We start from the raw sequence: 20,968 nt of genomic DNA on the forward strand, positions 1-20,968 counted from the left end.
AGCCAGAACTAGTTTCATGGCCTCTAGTTTCTAGCCTGATGCCTTAACCGCTACCGCTACACCAAATTCACTGTCATTGTTTATATACACTTTTCCAAGTCTTTTCTGGAGAATGGTGGTTCCCCTCCCTCCAATTTAGAGGGAGTATATAGAAAGAAGTTCCATTGCACAACCAGAAATCGGTTAGAAGCTTTGTCACCTGTGTCTTTAAAGGTAAAACAGTTATACATCTTGCATTGTAGTTGTAGGAAGATTCTAGAATAGAAAATATTGCGGGTTCTTTGGTTGGAGACAAGGCAAGATTATTATTTCTCTTCATAAATAGCAAAATAAAATTGATCAGATTTCATCACCACCATCACCATTTTTTAAGAAAAAATGCTATTGTTTACTGGCTGAACCTATTCCCTTAGGGCTGTTTGACGACAAGCATTTTTTTCTTTTTACTCATAGCAGTATAATTAGGGATTTGCTGCCAGGTTTTTTAGCCATAAGGTGGGAAGAAAAGTGTATCTGGTAATCTGAGGAAAAAAGTACCCTGTAAATCCTACTTCAATCAAGTTGGTTGAGAGAGAGAGAGAGATTTTTACAGTTAACAAAGTATGAGCCCACCCTGACTCAGGTCTTCCGTGTGCTTAGTTTCTAGTATCTGTTTTGTGGGATTGAATTGTAATCTTTTCAGGTCTGCTTTGGGTCATTCACTGCTATGAATGTGAGCCCCACTACCTAATTTCACACAAAGGCTAAAAATTCTTTTATTGAAATTGGCTATAATAATGGTCTTACAAGTCTGATTGTGCTGTACCTCCTCCTCTTGGTCCTCATAATTTAGTGAAGTAGAGGTTTTTGTCTGAGACTGTTCCAACTGTTATCTAAACATTTTGGATATTTTTTTTAAATGTTTTTGTGCCTTTTCTTAGGCAACTGTTTTGGTGCATCTTCCTTGCCTTCTACATGACATCTTTCCTCAGCTCTCCTCTCTACCTTGTCTTGTTATTTTCTATGGTTATAGCATTGTATGATTTTTTTAACAAGGAGCTTCGATAAGCTGCAGAGTTTAATAGGGTTCCCACGAGCCATTTCCATCATAGTACGGAATATATGGCTGTATATCCATAAATGTTTTCTGATTTTTTTATGTTTAATCTTTGACTTAAACTTGAACTACTTACAGTATATATGTCAGAGTTCAAATTGATTCATTGAATGAAAAACTAGGACACTTTTGTGTTGTACTTTTGTTTTCCTGGAAAGTTGAGACAGTGGTGGTTGAATTTTCTGGCAGTTTGTACTAGCTATTTCAAAGAGGTTTCTTCTTCTGTAGAAAAATGTAAAACACAAAGACCATATTGATTATCAGAAAGCAAAAGTTGCTTCGACCCTTGATCGCCTGGCACGCCATGTAGAAGTAGAGAAACAGCGGAAGGCAGAGAAAAACAAAGCTTTCAAGGTATGGTTCTTCGCCAGGATTAGTTATGGCACAAGTATTACAAGGTTATTTCTGTGTAATTGGGAACACAATTTAAACATTTCTTTACTTTATTCATTCTTAAACCTGAGCAGCGCAGTCGCCTAGAGTTGGAGTTCTCACCTCACAATCAGGAAGCTGGGAGTTTGATCCCAGGTAGTGGCAGATATTTCTCTCTCTGGATGCAATGAGTAATTGTCTGCTGCGAACTCCATGTAGGTGTCAGGAAGGGCATCTATCCGGTAAACACTTGAGCTCTATTCAGGCGCCCCAACTCCACCCCAATGCAAGGGATTAAAGGGTCATTAAATAAAAAAAAACCCATTCATGTGCTGTAAGTATCCATCAAAATCTCCCCGATCAGCAGCAATTCTTTAGTATGTTTCTGGGTTTTCCACTAATTTTACTATATCAGTTGCCACCCTCTAACTTCTTTATGGCCATTCTAGAAGAGACTCGGTAGTCTCTATACATACACCTTCTATACCTACCACTAATGAAAAATAATGTGATGTGCTACTTCTCTTAGTTTCTACTTTTAATTCATTTACACAACAATATTCTATCTTAATATCTCCTTCCCTTTTGAATACAGAGAACATAGCAAATTTAAAATGACGGTGAAATATAGTACATTTGAAATGATCTTAACTAGAAACTTGAAGCTAAGCTGAACAACTGCTGGTAGCGCTACCCTTCACTAGCAGCAATGTTGAGTATTTTCCTAAGGATTATTAAATTTATTTTTCCAACATAGATTTATAATTGTTTTGTATTTCTTTAGTTGTTTTTCATTTAACCTGTCCAGTTTTCAGCTAATTTATTTTTCCAACCATTGGGAATTTTAGGACAAAGTGAATTCACAACAAGCTCATGGACTGCAAGAACTGGAATTTATCCGGGGTCATAGTGACACAGAAGCAGCAAGATTGTGTGTGAATCAGTGGCTAAAAATGCCAGGTAATTGGCTACTTTGCCATTTGGAGAAAGGCAGAATCCCTGTTCTTCCAAAGAAATGGTTCTCCTTAACCATAGGTTGCTTCAGGAGTGTGGAATGGAGGAAGCAGAACAAAAAAAATAGCTTTTATTAGAAAGCACAAATGTTCCAACCTCATCATTTGCTTCAGGAAAATACCACAGTTAAATGGTGTGGTGAATTATTTGCATGTATAGTGTTTTTGCGGCATATGCTGAGTGCTCAAAATATTTCATGTGAAGAGCTGTACTCAATCTATTGTGATTTTGGAAGTCATCACAACTATCAAGTACTGTAACAAACCATTTAGCAATATACAAATTGCCTTTTACTTTTTTTATGAAGTCATGTTATCCTTTTTAGCTTTAATATATATGCAGGTTCCGTAAGCCTAAACTAGTGTGTATGAAATAACTCTGGAATCTTTATATAGGATAGGCTGAAAAGAAATAGTATAAGATTTCAGTTTCAAACTTTTGTAACAGCTGTAACATATAGGCATGAGATAAATTATAACTGTAATCAAAGTTTCTCCCATTGTCTTTTTCTTATAATCTACTGTGCTACTTTGAAGTATAATTGTGTAAATCTGCATATTTCTGTTTTGTGCCTTAGGTCCCAAGCCAGGCACTGTAAACTCAGGAAGGAGAACATTATCTCAAAAATCATATCAGATCCCATCAAACAGCAAATCCATTCTATGTCCCATAATGCACTGCAATAAAAAGTTTGACAATGGGCCTTTACTGCTAGGTCATCTTAAAAGGTAATATTTTTTATCATACAAATAACCCTATAACTAGCAGGGATTAATTAACAAGTTTAGCTTCGCTCAGTTCCCCCCCCCCCCACTTTTAAGTTTTATATTTTCCAATTTCTATAATAGCAATGAGAAAAGTTTGCATGAAATTTTTTTATGCTTTCTTGTATATTTCTTCTAGTATAACATTTTGTTCTGGAGAATATTTTTGCCAGCAATTTTCTCTAATAAAATACATTTTAATATTCTAAATGCATCTTTTTGTATCCTTTTCACTGGATTTGGATTTTCATGCATTTTGGAGGGAGGAACTGTACCATAAATTATCTGTCTAACTATCTTCATAGATTTCATATGTTGATTAAAAATTCTGAATTAGATACATGTACTTTAAAAGACAACAGTTCTCTTGCATATTTTTATAATTAGGTTGCCACAACAAACCACTAGGCATAATTTTACAATATTTTTTTCCCAGGTGCAAGTGATCAGAATTAAGCTTCATATAGGTTGATGCCAGGATTTTTTTTACTTTCGCAAGTATAGTCTAAATTAATGTATGTACCTTATTTAACTGGCTAATGTTAAATTAAGCTAGAAGGTCATAATGATTGTTTTTTGTAAAAGAAAAAAGAAAATAAAACATTCTGCCTAATACATTGTATCTAATTATGTCTATTATTTTCTTAGGTTTGATCATTCTCCATGTGATCCCACAATTACTCTACATGGACCTCCAGCTAATATGTTTGCCTGCATAGTCTGTGGCAACAGATTTGCAAGTAATCAGCAATATAATGGACACCTTTTGTCTAAGGCAAGAACTTAAGGATATATTGATAAAAGTAGCAAGTTCTTTTCTCCTTAGACCAGGGGGGTCAAACTCGCAACGTCATGTGATGTATCGCGACTTTTTTCCATTGCCGGCAATGGGGTGGGCGCAGTTTCACTATGATGCATTCAGCCTGCGGGCTGGCAGTTTGACACCCCTGCCTTAGACGAATCAGTTACATAAAGCTATATGTAGTTTCCCTGACCAAAATTTATTTTCATGGAGGGAAATCATGATTGAAATAATTTGTGAACCTGCAAATTCCATTCCTTTGCTAATTTAACTCCACTGTAGCTGGGAGTTAGTTTTCTGTCTTCGTCCAGAAAGCAGATTTCTCCTGTGTTTCAAAGAAGTGCTTTCTGGAAAAAACTGGCATCTAGATTTAGGTATGAAATAAACCTTCCTTGGTTTTTATTCACCATTCTTAACTATTCTTTCAATTAGAGTTTGTTCTGAATATTATAAATGAAGGGATTCACTAATTTGGGAGTTCCACTGTTAATTCCCTCTGCCTGTTAGCTTTCAGCAGAAAAAAGACCAAGAAAGCTAATTAAAAGTTTTATTCTGCAGAGAGAGGGGGGAATGGGGGCACTTGGTCTCCACCAATAATTGGCCTCTTTGCTTTCCTGAAAAGGGATGTCATGAAAATGAAGAGCAAAAGATGGAGATGGAGAAAAGTTGAAGTCTTACATTAATGGGGCCTGTCCCAAGCTCTCTTCCCAGCATTCTTTAGATTCTTCCTAGTAGATCTGAATGAAACAAGACTTTTTTTATGTGTCCCTTAAGGTTGGCAACCCTTAAAGGAGAATCTTTGATAAAAAATAAATGAAGTATTTTTGACTTGTAAGGCTCAGTTTCAGACTTATCGCAACAGACTTTTTAAATTTGAAGTGTTAAGTGGAAACAACACAAACATCAAATTAAATTATGGTGATCTTTTTAACATAAACCTTGGGCTAGTCAATTTCTCTCAGCCCAACTCAGCTCACAGGACTGTCGTGAGGAAAATAGGTGCAGGAAGGTGCATTGGATATGTTTGCCGCCTTGAGTTATTTGTAAAAATAATAAAGGTGGCATACAAATAAATCGGTTTTACTGAAAAACAGCTCTCTCTGAAATCTGTTTTTCTTTTTCTTCAAAACTTTGTCCTGCTTGTGTTCTTCCCTCCATTCAGGCTGGTGAAAATGATGGCCATGAGAGAAATTACCCTCCTCAGCTTATTCAGTGCTTTGCGTGTCCTTGCTGTTTCCTCTTCTTTAATATAAGAGATGAATGTCTGCAGCATATGTCTGGAAAAAATCATTTTTCTCACGCCTTTAAATTGAGTGGTATGTTTAATAGATACATATTTTTCTCTCTGGTGTGTGTGGGTAATGCATAGATTGTTGGGTTATATTTTAATCTATGGTTACAACGCTGCAGTACGTTCAAACATGATTTTCTGTGTGTCTTAAGAAAATGCTCCACTCTGGAAATGTAAATGAAATGAACTCTTTTGTCTGTAATGTTCCTTTTTTTGTTCAAAATGGGCTGAAATTACTAATTAAAATGCTCCCTGAAAAGAAGGTATTAAGGTTTTAGCTAAAGGTGTGAAATAAATAAAATAAAATAAGATAGGATATTTTTTTCCTGAAGCAGACAGGTATTTGAGGCTTGGACTATAGCTTCTTTCAGGAAAAAAGACTTTCATTGTCATAGGACTGCAGTGCCTCGCAAGTAAGGAAGTTTGCATTCTGTAGATACCTTTCAGCAATGAGCAACATCTGGTGATTGGTAGAGAATTCTTTTTGTAATGTGAACCTGTGCATATGGTACAATATTAAGTAGATGTTATTTGGTTATAAAATCTTATCTACACGTTGTGCATCAGACTGCTGATGATTTAGTGGATTTCAAAGGAAAACGGTGGTAAGGAAAGGTGGATAAATTCTGTTTTGGGGCAGGAGGGATTGGATTCCTCCTAAGTAACCCTGCCTTGTTGATTCATTGCAGATAAATCAGGGAGCCCACTTCCATTGCCTTTGCCAGCCTACGCAAAGAATCTCCTAATCTCCTTATGCAAAGAAGTTCCCTTCCAAGTGCAATGCATATCCTGTCATCAGGTTTTGCAATCCCACATAGAGCTCACAGCACACTTCAGGTTTGTGAAAAACTTCCCATTTGTAAAATGCAAAATCACAGGCCAATTTTTCTCCCTTCAAATACCTGTTGGATGTCACTTAATTATGTTCTGCTGTTGTAATTGGCTTACTCCTTGTATTTTAAAAGTGGAGATGGTGTTTATTAAATGCTGAAAAGTAGAAAATTCTATGCATGTAATAAAAGTGCTGAATTCTGTCTTCACTGCCTTTCCCAAATGTTCTTCCCTTTGGTGAAGACAGAATTCAGTGCTGTTTATTTCATGCATGGATTTCCACCATAGTTCTTTTATGTATTCATGGCTTCCTATATTTAAAAGTTTTTTTTAAAAATACAATGATGTTATAGGGGCAATGTTTGTTAGTGCTTGTGACAACACTTCTAGTGATTTATTTGCTAAGCTGGCCTTTGCTCAACAAATGGCATGTATTTGAATATTTTGAAATGTTGACAATATGGGATTTTTTTAGATGATCTTGAACAAATTTTAGATAGATGGCTACAAATATGTTTGTCTCTTTCCGTTTTAGAATCCAATGTCGTAATGCTGGTCCTGTAGCTGTATCGACGAAGTGCATCTCCGAAATTGCAGAAATACTGAAAGCCAAAAGTTTCTGTCAAGGTTGTGACACGTTGTTTGTCAATGATGACCAAATTACTCACCATAGTTGCAGAAATGTTGCTAAGATTAAACTTATCGCCACAATGGAAGAATCCATATTATTAATCTGTCACATCAATGAACGGAATAAAAGTGTCCCTCACCTGCAAAATAATTCAATCCTTTTGAAATCTCTGAAGAGACATTTGGAATTGAATGGCGATAAGAATGAAACTGTTTCAAAATGGAAAAAGGATTTGCGAGACAATAGTGAAGCAGTTCACACAGCTTCTACTGTCAAAACCTGGGTATGCCAGTGTGATCTGGCATTTGTTTCTGAAGAGTTGGCAGAAAAACACATTTTTGCTGAAAACAGAATCTGCTACAAGTGCGGCGTATGTGGGAAACTTGCAGAAAATGCGAGCATTATCCGCTTGCACATGAGCCGTTTCCACGGAGGAGCACATTTGACTAACTTCATCTTCTCATGCCAAATTTGCAAAATAGCCCTTCAGAAAGAAGAAGATGTCCTTATCCATGTAACAGGACTTCATGATGGACATAATTTCTATTTCGAGAAGGACATTGCTGTAGATGAACTAACAATACCTTCTGATTCACAGTATGACCCTTCGATTAAACAAGAAGGCCAAACTTCAAGCCTTATTGAACTTTCTCCAGAGCAGACTCAGATGGAGGTGGATGAGAGCCCTTCCCAATGGCAATGTAAGATATGTGAGGAAATATTTAACTCAGAGGACAGTGCGAAACAACATTGCAAATCACTAGAGAGTCATCATTTTCACAGGTACAGCTGTGGCTTGTGCAAAATGACTTTTCGGAAAATGGAAACACTGCAGCGACACTGCCAGGGTAGACATAACAATGTTGTACAGGTTAAATATTTCTGTGGATTTTGTGGTGACCTCTTCTTTGATGTTGAGGAGGAATTTTTACTTCACTTCAGGGGCGTACATAGCATGGATTACGTGTGTGTGTCCGAGACAGCAGAAACCTCAATCAAAAATGATGAAATAGCAGAAGAAGGTACCCTTCTAAACTGTGGTTGTCGTGAGAAATATGTTTGCAAAAAAAACAGGAAGGTCGACCACAAGAAATGTCAAGAAGCCATGTTGGAAAAAGGCAACATTTGGTTTCGTTGCACTTCATGCTCTTCTACAGCACAAACCTATTCTGACATGATGGTTCATATCACAAGCCACCCAAGCAAAGAAAGTACTCAAGATTTCTACATAGTCAGGTGTGGTTCATGTAACAAACATTTTAGTAATCTTACTATTGCTCATCAGCACTTCCATGATAAGCACTGCTTTTTACAAAAGCCTCAACTATCTTTTGGGTCACAAGCAGAAAATAATGTCTTCCATTTCTCTGCTGTGAGGTCCTGTTCAGAGAAGGATGTAGCTCCAACACATTCTTCAGATGTAAAAAGGCTGAAACTGGAAGATGCAAAGAAAGCTAGGAAGTTTTCTGAAATGATTGAACAAGGTAGGTGGAATTCAAATTTTACACAGTTAATGAGGCTGATGAAGGGCCAGTGCAAAGCATTTGATAAAACTAATAAGCCACATTATTAAATAATGCAAACTTTGTTTATGTAGTAATCAATAGACAGAAACTTTATTTCGGTTATTGACTCAATAATAGAGATGTAATCTTTGGCAAGTACCAGTAATAACATATTTAAAATTTTTGCCTTTACTAAAAAAATAGAAATTAAAAGATGGAAATGTGGATTATTTTGAGGAAGGAAATAAACAGCAATAAGACATGAGCAGATTCTGTGTCTGAGAATTGGCAGTCACATCAGCTGTAGAACCTCTTTTGGATCTCTTGTAAACTATGTTCGCCTTGTTTCAGGGTATTGTGGAGCCTCATGGTGAAGATAGTTTTGTGCTTACCGTGTTTCCCCCAAAATAAGACCCGGTCTTATGGGGTTTTTTGCCTCCAAAAGAGGCATTAGGTCTTATTTTGGGGGGATGTCTTATTTTTTTCCTGACACCTGCCTCGCCTTAAGGCAACAGCACCAAAAGCCCCATTCAGCAGGAGCCTACATGGCCCCTGGCACACTTCTGTGGCTGCTCGCAGCAGGCGGCTATGTGGCGCATTATGCTGGTGCCACCGTCACGAGGCAGGGGGAGGGGGAAGGTGCCCCACATGTCCCGTACCCGCTTACCTCAGGGCTCCTGCAGCCAGGCCTCCCATGCCCCGACACCCACCTCGCCTCTTAGAAATCCAGGGCTAAACAGTACAGAGGCACGGGCAGATGGGGCAAAGCTGGTTCAACAGAATTTTAAGGGGGAAAAAAGGCGGGCAGTGATTCCTTTCCGTGCAGGAACTCACAAAGCCTCAGCCTGGGTTTCATCAGCGGGCTGAGCGTGGCTCTCCAGTTCTTTGTATACAAACCATACCCACAGGCAGCCTCCTGAAGCGGCCCCTGCTTCTTCCCATTTACAGCCAGCGGCCGGCTAGGTTTTCTTCCGTCCTTCCTTCACCCGGGCCAGCAAGAGCTAGAGAGAGCAGCATTTTGGGCCGCGGCCATTCCGTGGCAGCTGAGCCCGTTCGCCATTCGTCCTACCTGCTTGTCGCCAGTTATGTTCAACTATGATGAGGCCATTGCCTTCCTGGGCGAGTGGGGCCTCTTCCAGTGGCTCATCTTCTTTCTGCTCAGCGCCAGCATCATCCCCAACGGCTCCACAGGGCTATCCACTGTCTTCTTGGCCGCCACTCCTGAGCACTGGCGACGGGTGCCTTCTAACGCCAACCTGAGTGCTGCATGGCTCAACGCTAGCATCCCCCTGGAGAAGCGCGGCAGGTGGCAGGTGCGGAGCCAGTGCAACCGCTACCGCCTCAAGGCCCTGTCCGCCGGGAACATGGAGCCCGGCCGCGATGTCAGTCTCAGCCATTGTCACCGAGGTAGGCAGGTGTATGCTAACTTGTGGGGTGGGGGAGGGGGAGAAGAAGTGGGCTGGCAGTGTGATGGCTTCCCAAGAGATCAAGATCAACCGGGCATGGGAGATGTTCGCTTAGGAGCTAACATAGACGCCCAAACACTTTTCGTCCAGATGGAGAAATGACGGAGACTGGAAGCTTAAATGGAGCGCTTTGAAACGGAGTGATTCGCTTCATTTGCAAGTCGACGAAGCTTCCAGTCTCCCTCTGAACGAAAAGTATGCGGCATAGCCAGGCATATCTACTGGGGGGGGAGCAGGCGCAGCCCTGGCTCACAGGAGGCTTGTGCGGCAGCACTGGCAGCAAGTGGAGGCACGGGGAGGCAGGCGATCCTGATGCGCTGCCCACTCTGTCCCATCATCTCTCAGCTTGCACCGGGGCAGGTGGCCGTGTGGTGCATCGGTATCACCTGCCTCCCCGTGCCTCTGCTTGCGCCTGCTGCCAGTGCTGCTGTGTGAGCCTCCCGTGAGCCAGGCGGCCACGCAGCACTGCTGGATCGCTTGCTTCTGCCTCCGCGCTCGGACTTATCTGCACTGCGCCAAGGGGCTGGCTGGCTGAGGCTACTGACGGACACCATTGGCCCTGCGCACTCACTGCCTCTTGTGCTGGCCATGCCTACCTCCCCAGGCTTATTTTTGGGGTAGGGCTTATATTAGGCCCACCCCAAAAAAATCAGGCTAGGGCTTATTTTTTGGGTGGGTCTTATTTTTGGGAAAACACGGTAGGGGAAAACTTTTTTTGTTTTTCCTTATGCCCATCTTGTCTATCCATAGGCAACATTACTTTCTTAGCAGAAATTAACCTTTTAAATGCTGATAAGTGTCCTTGCAAATCCTTCTGGTGCTACTCCCAGTTGGGCATGATTGTGTAAATCAGAACCATTTTCAGTACCTGTTAAAGATTTGGCTCTTCTATGTTTTCTGATTTTGAAAGTAATCATTTGAAGCCAAAAAGGCATCATTTGATAATGTGGGATGTACTGTATATTAAAGGAGGAACTTTCCTACGTGAATATTCTGTATTTTTATGGCTTAAATTTATATTGACAATTAAATTTTAAAAGCCGTATGAAACATATATTTCTATAATTGAAAAAATGCATAAACATTTTGGCTATGCTTTTCTCCCTCTTTCTTACATATAGATGAAGGCAATCTTCCTGACCTTGATTACTTATGTACCATGTCTCACATTGTAATGATGGATTTAGATAATTGGGGAAGTCTTTTTGATCAACTGCCTGCAACCCTCAACCAAGGAACTTTTATTTGGGGCTTTCAGGGTAAGGAAAGAAGTTAACAGTTCAAACACAACAGTAGAAGTCTCACAATATAAACAGGCAGCTTGGTAAGAATCGTCTACCAGGTGGGCAGTTGGGAAGTCGCTGCAGTTTTCTTGGCAAGATTTTGAAAGTGTTGGTTGCATTGGCCTCCTTCACCGGGCTGAGAGTTAGTGACTGGCTGAAGGCCACCCAGCTGGTTTTGTGCCAAAGATCTCACTGTCATCCAATTTCTAGTCTCAATAAAGGAGAATATTTGTAGCTCAGGGTTGAAATGAGGGGTCTTTTGTGCTCTCTGAGCTTGGTTGTTTTCTTGCAGGTGTTTTGTTATCCAGACTAGGTAACATCATCAGTGTTAGTCTAGCTCTGATGTTAACTAGTTTGGGCAATGAAATGTCTGCAAAAACAAGCAAACTCAGAAAGCACCAAGGACCACTCATTTCTAGTCTGGAGCCTTAACACTAGGCCAAACTGTCTCTCTTTATCAATCTGGTTTCATTACAAAATTTGTTTCTCCATTAATGCCACTAGCTGATTGTGGTCAAGAATTATACAATCTGTATATAATCCTTCAGTAAGACTGTTAGAATTGGAAATATATAATCCAGTGTATATCAAATGTATACAGCATAGATTAACAGTTTGAAAAATATAGGTTACAGTTTTTTAGTGTTGTCACCTCTAAAACGTTTTGTAAAACTTTTTCATGGCAGTCTAGATAGTTTTAATGATTACGCCATTCCTCTTTCATTGCTTAGGTGGATGTGGCCATTGGAAACCCCCTGTGAATTGCAAGACCTTTAATTATCTTAACAAGATTGGGTGTTTCTTTCTTCATCCACGCTGTGGTAAAAGGAGAGAGGCTGCTGATTTTGCAATCTGTGTACATGTACGTTTTCAGGTTTTGTACTGATCAAATAACTAAGGCTCCATAATGAGGCTGTAGAACTACAAATGACCATAAGGAGGAGAGTTAGAATTTTTGGTATCTCTTATTTTCCCCCTATCTATCTATGTAGTCGCTAAGAGTCGAAAACAATTTGATGGCACATAATCCATCAAAAATATTTTTCCCTCTAGTGGTCACTGACATTCTTGCAAGGTAGTTAAAGAAACCCTAATTTAGGGCTAGTTAATTTAATTTTAACATATTGTTATGGTAAAAACACTTCATTTTTTCTTACCTGGTATACAGTCAGTGATTGGAGTATAACTTTAGCCAATCATGGCTTAATTTCTGATAATTTCTCTTCAAAGTTATTTTAAATTGGTATATCCAAATAAGAGAAATAAAACGTAAAGATTTTGTGGATGCTGTACTATTAAATTACTAAGAGAAATTAAACTTCTAAAATAGTATTGAGTTTTTCAGACCACTATATGTATAATTGGTATAATCATTCCATCCTTTTAATTCCTTTTTTTACAGTTATGAAAGTGCTTATTATTTCTACTATCCTTTAATATTCATCATTTGTATTAGTATTAATTAGTTCAAATTACTTCCTAACTTTATTTTTATGACATAAAAGTAACTGCTTTTCATGTAGATACTTACACAGATTGCTTTAAAATTATATTGACATATAAGTGTCACTTTAATATTGGGTAACATCAAATAAATAAATACCTTTTAAAAACCTTAAAATTCAGGAATTTATCATACTAGCAATTACATTTCAGAGCATGAATATGTATTTCAAGCTAGTTGATTAACTATATTCTTTTATGTAGTACATAGCGATCCATAACATTATGCATTCGTTTTTGCTTATCCATTATTTTTATTTTCACAAAGGACATGTAGGAAAGTTAGGAAATATTGGTGTGTATTTCCTGAGGCCATAAGAGATTCACCTTAAGATTTCAGTTTTCTTTTTAATTGATTTATTTTTCTCATGAACTGGCTAATACTGTGTAGAGAACCATAATTTAAGGCAAGCGAGAGATTGCAAGGAAAGAATTATAGACGCAACAATTTCTGGGGGAGGAGTTGCCTTTTGGAGATATGTAGGCTGGGATGTGGCTTAATCTATTCCTCTCTGTACATCACCCCTCAGTAATTAAAGATTGAGAATCATTTTGTTATGCTTGGAAGTCACTTCCTAATTACAGTGTACAATATATCTTGCTAAGAGATCTTAAGCTGTGTATGCTTCTAGTTTCAGATAACATTTTTTCACAGGTGGGCCGCCTGGATGAACATCTGCCAAAACATATTCCTTTCACCATTCTTTCTGGAGACAAAAGCTTTCTAGAATTGGAGGATCAACTTAAGATGACTCAGCGGGTAACTCGCATTCTAGATCCTCATAAGATTGATGCTGACATGATGTATTCCTTATTAAACAGCATTTCGGATGCTGTCAAAGGTTTGTTTTCATTCAGTGCGTTGTCTATTAATAGAAACAAATGGAATAAAATAATACTGAGTCATTTTACAGGCATGTTATTGAAGGTAGCATGGTCATTCCTGATACAGTTTCATTAACTTACCGTGCTTCCCTTACTGTGGGTCAAGATTAAAGCATCATTCACCAAGGCAGGAAGAAAGAGGGATTCCTTGAGGCCAGAATGAAATTATTTGCTATCAGTTGTCACTGGGCTAGGTTGGTCTTTCCTTACTAGTATTTTTTTCTTGGGCCTTGGCCAAAGGATGACACTGATTTCTGCTTGCCAGGTCCCAGGCAGTTTGCTTGCTTGCTTGTTTGTTTATTAGATTTTAACCCTCCTTTATTATTTTTATAAATAACTCAAGGCAGTGAATATACCTAATACCTCTTCTCCCCATCTTTTTTCCCATAACAACCCTGTGAAGCCCCAAAGATGCTTTTTCCAAAAGGAACCGGATTTTCTTGTTTTTTTCTTTGAAAATGTTTTACCGAAGTTTCTTCAGTTCTTGGATGAGAAGTGAAACTCCCCCCCCCAAAAAAAAAAAACCCCAACCCAAGGAAGTCCAGTTGCCTTTTGGAAAAAGCAGCTTTGGGACAACTATGACCTGGACGATTGAGAATCTCCATAGACATAAACTCTGTGAAGTGGGTTGGGCTTAGAAAGAGTGACTGTTTGTCAGGAATTTCACGAGAGAAGGGCAGATAACTCCCTATAGCTATTCTTTTTCTGATATTCTCCCTATGCTGTGTCTTGCTGGTGGAAAGCAGAGAGTAGGGTCTTGGAGAGGCTTTTGAACTCTACTCCTTTACATCATTTCATCATTAATAGCATCATCATGCTATTAAATTTATCTCGCACTTTTCACTAGAAAAAATTCTGTTCAGAACAAAATAACTAGAAACGAATAAACTTTTGTAAAATTGAAACAGCAATATAATAAAATCTATTATTGTTTTAAGTATCGGGAAAGGGCTTAACAAATGAGGCTGTGCACAAGGGGGTGTCTTTAGAAAGAGCAAACAGATTGTAACATGTAAGAAGGTTCCTAATAGGATAGGTATCCTCACCTCCACCATTTGTGGCATTCCAAATGCAATATAATCAAGAGATGATTTATTGTTGTCATGCTGGACAGTCTTAAGAAGCACAGATGTTACACTGTATGTATTAGGTAAACTTGCTCCTTTCACTGCCATCACAGGGAAGTTTTAGAATTTAATAATTGCGAACTTGCTCTTTCAGAAAGACCACAGCCTGCCTGTGAAGAGATTGAATTAGTTTCCATGTCTGTTTTTCTATTGCAAAAAAATAAAGCCAGACAATTATTGCCAATCAACAGAAATCTGACAAAGAAAGCCAGTTGTTAGAATTGAAATGTGGCAGGATTAAAATATTTTTGTCTGATTACAGAAAATGAAGAGATTGATATTCAAATGGCAATGGCACAGATTTTGCAAGTAACGAGAGCCCAAAATGGTATGTTTTAATTTCCACAGTACATTAGACAGCATATATATGTAATTAAAAAATAAATACAAAATAAAAATAAATAGTATGTTGAAATATAGGTGTAATGATATTAGATTGGTTTTCTTTTTTATTGAAAGTGCATTTTGGCAAAAAGGAAAAAGTATTATTGACTTCTTGTATTTTTGAGGCCTTGGAGGACTAATTAATAATGCTAGAGATATTTGCATATCAACATGAATTCTTCTGGTGGTAGAATCATAATTTCATGCCAATAATGATCATTATATCTAGTTGTGTGACCTCAGTTTGCTTTGTTGTAGCAGTTCTGTTTTACAGCTGCGGATATCATTAATTGGATATGTGCATTCTACAGGCAGGGTTTATATTTGATATAGCTTTAGAAACTTCAGTAACTAATATAAAAATTATACAGGTAGTCCTCAACTTAACAGTTCATTTAGTGACCGTTCAAAGTTATAATGTCACTGGAAAAAATGACTTATGACCATATTTCACACTTATGACCATTGCGGCATCTTCATGGTTATATGACCAAAATTTGGATGCTTGGCAACTGGTTCATATTTTTGATGGTTGCAGTGTCCCTAGATCACGTGAACATCTTTTGCGACCTTCCGACAAGCAAAGTCAATAGGGAAGCCAGATTCACTTAACCAACTGGGTTATTAACTTAACAATGATTCACTTAAAAACTGTGGTGAGGAAAGTCGTAAAATGGGGCAAAACTCACTTAACAAATGTCTCACTTAGCAACATAAATTTTGGGCTCAAGTATGGTTGTAGAATCGAGGACTACCTCTGTATGTGAACCAGCATGAATATATCTTAGTTCACAGCATGAACTAAAATGTGGCCTGTCCTAAGTTTACTTTAGTTTGTTCCTGAGAAGCTGGCGATATTTTGAGCATCCCAAGACAAAATGCAGGGGGACTTTCGAAGCGAGCAGAGTAAAGCTGGTGCCTTGCCCTTATCTCCAGCTTTTTCTGCTAGATGTTCTCTAACCCAAGAATTTCAGTGGCTCCCTTTCCCAGCCTGTTCTTATGCTGCACTAGACTTCAAGGATATTGATGGGTAACAGAGAAGGAATAATAGAAGTGCCTGGGAAGATTGGGGCCAGGAGTGGTGGTAGGGGATGTCTTGTCCTGGAAGCAAGAACACTAGTGGCAGTAGTAATGGTTATCCAACTAGACTGTTTCTCCTGTTCTGCTGTTTATTTCCCCTTAGATTCACTATCTACTGCAGCTATCCTTTTGCCTACTCCCCACTATATGTCTGTCCAGATCCTGTTTGTTCCAGACCCACATGCATGTATGTTTATCTAGATATGGGCCACAGAAATTACCTGTTTGTGCACAGAAAACCTCGGACATTCTTTGTTTTATGGGGAGGAAAAGAAACACGAAGCCTCCAAAAGGCAAATTGCTTCTGTCTCTATCTTTAGAAAGCTCCAACTCTTTCCTCCTGCAATGAATTGCTGTTTTGGGGACAGATTTTAATCTGTTTTGGAGGGGGGGTGTCGTTTCAGAAGTTCCCACTTCCATTTCCCCTTAAAATCCAGGGGGGGAAAAGGTCAATAAGCAGAATACGCAGGAGTTTGGTGGGGAGCTTGAAGGTGGAAATGGGCAGCTTTTCTACCAAATGCAGCTTTGAGCATATAGGTATGTAGGAAGGAGCCAGTTTAAAGTCTCTGGAAGAAGTGAGGTCCTTATGAGATAATAGGTGCCCTTTCCCTTGAGACATCCTCTGGTTTGGGAGGAGCCATCCTTTTGCTAGTTTCTGTGCCTCGTATTTTATATAGTTAGAAGGTCAAGATCAAGATTATATGAGTTAGAAGATCAAAGGCTATTTAAGCTGAAGACCATTGTTCTAATGATCGGACATTCTGGATTTAGATAATAAGATGATGGCTTGATTAACTCTGCAGACACATACCCTGAAGATGTCTTCCTATTACGGATAGCAAGAGTAATGTTCACTTGGAAATGTATACTTTTTCAATTGAATAAAGCACTAATTAGGGAAACTTTACTGATTCTTCCAAATTACATCCAAATTGTACAATTGTTACTTAGGGACAGGTTGACGTTCTGATATCTTTATGCAGATACAAATGATGCTGATGATGAATTTCAAGAGGCAATTAGGCGAAGTCTTGAGGAAAAGTGAAGATGTCTAAAGATGGGTGTACCAAAACATCTACCTGACTTCAAAGAAATTGAAATTTGTTCACCGTTTTATAAAAATATTAAAAATGTACTGGTTATTATTTCAATGTTTCAATGACATTGTAAAAACTGAACTCTATCATCAAGCACTAGCAGAGTTCAGAACCTGTTGTAAAATTTAACTAATGGGATTTCAGTCATCCTTTCTCATGACTTAAGCAGTAAACAGTTTTAAAATGTGATATGGCCAAGCTTACTTTAAAAATACAAGAACATGGCAAATCTGCTGAGTCATAAGATCTATTAAGTTTATTTTTTTTCTAATGTCTGACCTGAAAACTGAATGTTATGATTTATGCTGCTTTTTTTTCAAACTGTTCTTTTCTGGATTTTAATATTTTACTTCTACTGTTCTGTTGACTTTATTTTGTAGTAGATACAGGTATTAATCCAGAATGTCTAGAGTGCCTTTTCTTGCTTCATCAGTTTCTGAGGTGAAATTTAGACACTATCCTGAAGATTACAGTCTATAGACAAACTTGCAAGAATCTGTTACAATTCTCTTAAACTTGAGGTCCAAGAACTAGTTACTTTCTGTTAGCTGTCTCTTCATTCTGATTTACATGTTTTAATGTAGAGAATGAATACAATGCCAAATAGACTGAGTGTATTTGTATATTTTGCTTCCTGTCATTAATACTATATCAAAGTATTTTCCTGTTTGTTTTTGACAATATTTAAATGTAACTTCAGGAAGCTGAAGTCTTTCTTTGATTTTAACTTATTTGCATTTCTCAGAGCATAATTATATACTTCAGCTTAATTAAAATATCAGCTATTGTTGTGTTGCTTCTCATATCAGTCAAGCGCTATTTGAAAGTTTTCATTTTCATTTTTTCTAGGTCCATAAATTCCATTTGACTTAGTTTGTCTAAATAAAAATGTTTACAGAGAAGTAGAATGCAGAAGATGATGCTAATTTTATACTTATGTTTGTACTGCAGGCTTACTGAAAAATTGGTTTGGAATGAAAACTGTGTGACAGCAAAATAGCCTTTCTATAATGGACATAACACTGCAAGTATATTAACTAGATTAATATATTAAGACTTAGTGGCTTGGAGGACAGATTGTAATGGTTTGCTCTAATAAAACATTCTATACAAATATACGTGCTGTTCTCCTAAGCCTTTTATGTCCTTGTTGAAACCCTCTGCCTCTACTAAAATAAGATTCTAGTCAGAAACCATTTAATATTTTAGCAGGAGCCTAAGAACTTTTTGTGATACCTGCCTTGCTCCATTCTCCCTAATATTAAGAGAAGAAAGGGGAAGCCTTTGCTGCAGATATCTGGCCAGTGGCATAAACTCAATAATAGTAATGCATGGTTACCATACAATGGTTAGTTCAGGAAATAATGCAAGAAAATTCATACTAACTCTTATAAAAACAACCTAATCTATGCCTGTCATTTAGGAATGGTCTCAAACACTCAAATGAGTGTTTTCTAGACTGTATAAATACTACATTTCATTGGGATCAAGTATTTCAGCTACAGAATTGCTGCCTGCTTGTATATTAAGTTCTCTGACTCAGTGTTACAAGAAATATGTGTTTTCTTTCTCATATGCAAATGCACAGATAGGTTTATGGACAAAGCCATGTTTAAATAGAAGATTCCAAACTCCTGTTTGCTATAATCATTTCTTCATGTAATCTAGCACTTTCTGTAAATAGAGTATATCCCTTTTTCTTTCTCATGTTATATATTTTTCAAATAATTTTCTTTCAAGTCATTCTTTCTAAATTTTTTCTTCAGCTTGCTAGGTTTGTGTCAGCAACTATATACATACTACATACTCTCTTGATCTATTAATCTTTTTGCTGTAAATATAGTTGGTTTTGTTTTTAGCCGCAAGAATATCATTGAAAAGAATATCTTAGAAATCTTGTTAAAACTGTCCCAGGAATAAATCCTGTAAGATGACTTTGTCCCAAGTATATTTTATTAACCTCTGAATATAAAACCACATTTACAACATTGCAGATGTGATTAACACAAATGCTACATTTAAAAAAATTATCTCAATATGCTACTTTTCTGCCTCTGAAACACATGATTCTTGGGAAGAACTGAAGATGTGCAAATTATTTCATGAAATCCTAAATATCACTCAGGAAAACCTCTGTATTTGTATATTATTTTAAGCAAACATTGATTGGGTATCTGGCCTCATGCTAGGATGAAGTGAATATTACAATGGAACTATATAAATGGGTGGATTTCAATCAGAAAGGGATGCTGCTACTGTCCAACAAAGATGGTCCAGGAAAAGGAAGACCTTTAAGTCCCCAAAAGTACAGGAACTGCTCTTTTTCTGTGGATATTATCTCAAGATGTTATAAATGCTGTAAAATAAAAAGTGGAATAAAAAAGTACTTGGTCCGACACTGCATTGGTATTCTAAAGTTTGTTACTACTATCAAAGAACTGGACTCTTCATCTCAAATATTTCTGGGCTGTTGGATTCTAGATCCATTATTCCCAGTCAGGAATTCTGGAATTTGTAAGTACCAACATTTTGAACTTCATAGTGTCCTCATTCCTGATATGTTACATATGACCTTTAGGTATTTTTTGAAACTGATATATATCTCCCTCCTATAAATGTTTAATCAGAAATAAATCACTGAGTTCAAAGGATTATACCCTCAGAAAATGCAAATTTTAGAAAAATGTTGGATAAAAAAATATTGCTTTTAAATAAGGAAAAAAAGAACAAAACAATACTGAGATATGTAAAAAAAGAAAAAAACCAGAGTAATTTAACAAAAAAGTGAAAAATATATGACAAAAAGTCAGCATGTTATAACAAAACAATTACAATTCTATATATACTTTTTATTGCTTTTAAAATAAAGGAAAAAAGTACAAAACAAAAAATGCATTAAAAATACCTAAGTGTTTAAAAATAGGTTTAAAAATGCAAAGTATAATATGTCACTACAGTAAACAGTTACAATTCTATATAGTCATAAATTACAATTCTATAGGTCTACAAATTATAATTCTATATATAGCTTTATAGTTACAATTTATCTCAATTTTGAAAGTAAAAACGCATGATTTTTATATATAGCTGGCAAGGTGGTTGTTAAGTGGCAAGTGCAATTAGGTTTTCAATCCATTGAGTTAAAGGGCCATTGTTTCCCATGCTGCTGGATCACTCTTGGCATGGTGGATCTATATACAGGAGGTTTATAAGAGCAGATTGGACAACCATTTGTCTGAAATGATATAGTCTCCTGCTTGAGCAGGGGATTGGATTGGATTAGAATACTTCTTAAGTCATTTCCAACTCTATTATTCTGTTAAATTTATTCCATTCATTTTTTAATATTTGCATATCAAATTGATTTATGATAACCAGTATTTATAAAAACGAATAGTTTTTTTAGTTTTAAAGGATTTAGCAAGTTCTAGTATTGCAAGTCTCTCAAGCTGAAAATATGCTAGTGCAAGAAAAAAAAAGATTTCAATACATTTGAAAGGTTCATAATAGATAATGGCACACATGAATAGTATTAATCATTGGAAGGAAAAGGAGGGATGAATAAGAATCAATCTTTAAGAGATTATAATAAAATACTGTCCTAACATGCACATAGTTCTGCTTTTTGCAATTAAGGTTTCTTTTTAAAACCATGAATTTGTGATACATTTTCTTTAAAACTAAGGCATCCAGCAACTGCTATAATATTTTCAGAAGAGTTTCCTATGTATAATTTTTCATTTCTCAATTTTTAAAAGAAGCCTGAAAAATATGTGATTAGCTATGCTGTTCTGTAATTCTGGTGCTAAATTGTATACATTCTCAAAAGTTTGTAGA

At 37.2% G+C, this 20,968-nt stretch overlaps 1 protein-coding gene across 1 annotated transcript in view; it reads left to right on the forward strand.

Moving 5' to 3' along the window:
* The window catches only part of ZNF451 (zinc finger protein 451), a 26,446-nt gene extending 6,877 nt beyond the window's left edge, over nt 1-19,569 (forward strand). Inside the window, exons 3-14 of the mRNA XM_029285862.1 lie at nt 1,325-1,450; nt 2,317-2,428; nt 3,060-3,210; nt 3,895-4,021; nt 5,211-5,364; nt 6,029-6,176; nt 6,706-8,285; nt 10,894-11,031; nt 11,787-11,917; nt 13,214-13,400; nt 14,833-14,898; nt 17,018-19,569. Coding sequence (XP_029141695.1) covers nt 1,325-1,450; nt 2,317-2,428; nt 3,060-3,210; nt 3,895-4,021; nt 5,211-5,364; nt 6,029-6,176; nt 6,706-8,285; nt 10,894-11,031; nt 11,787-11,917; nt 13,214-13,400; nt 14,833-14,898; nt 17,018-17,079 — 2,982 coding nt within the window. The 3' untranslated portion in view covers nt 17,080-19,569. The remainder of the gene's footprint in view (nt 1-1,324; nt 1,451-2,316; nt 2,429-3,059; nt 3,211-3,894; nt 4,022-5,210; nt 5,365-6,028; nt 6,177-6,705; nt 8,286-10,893; nt 11,032-11,786; nt 11,918-13,213; nt 13,401-14,832; nt 14,899-17,017) is intronic.
* The last annotated feature ends 1,399 nt before the right edge of the window (nt 19,570-20,968 follow it).

Source organism: Protobothrops mucrosquamatus, unplaced genomic scaffold (genome assembly GCF_001527695.2).
Source record: "Protobothrops mucrosquamatus isolate PMUCROS unplaced genomic scaffold, P.Mucros_1.0 scaffold2367, whole genome shotgun sequence".
In the NCBI taxonomy this organism is placed as follows: Eukaryota; Metazoa; Chordata; class Lepidosauria; order Squamata; family Viperidae; genus Protobothrops; species Protobothrops mucrosquamatus.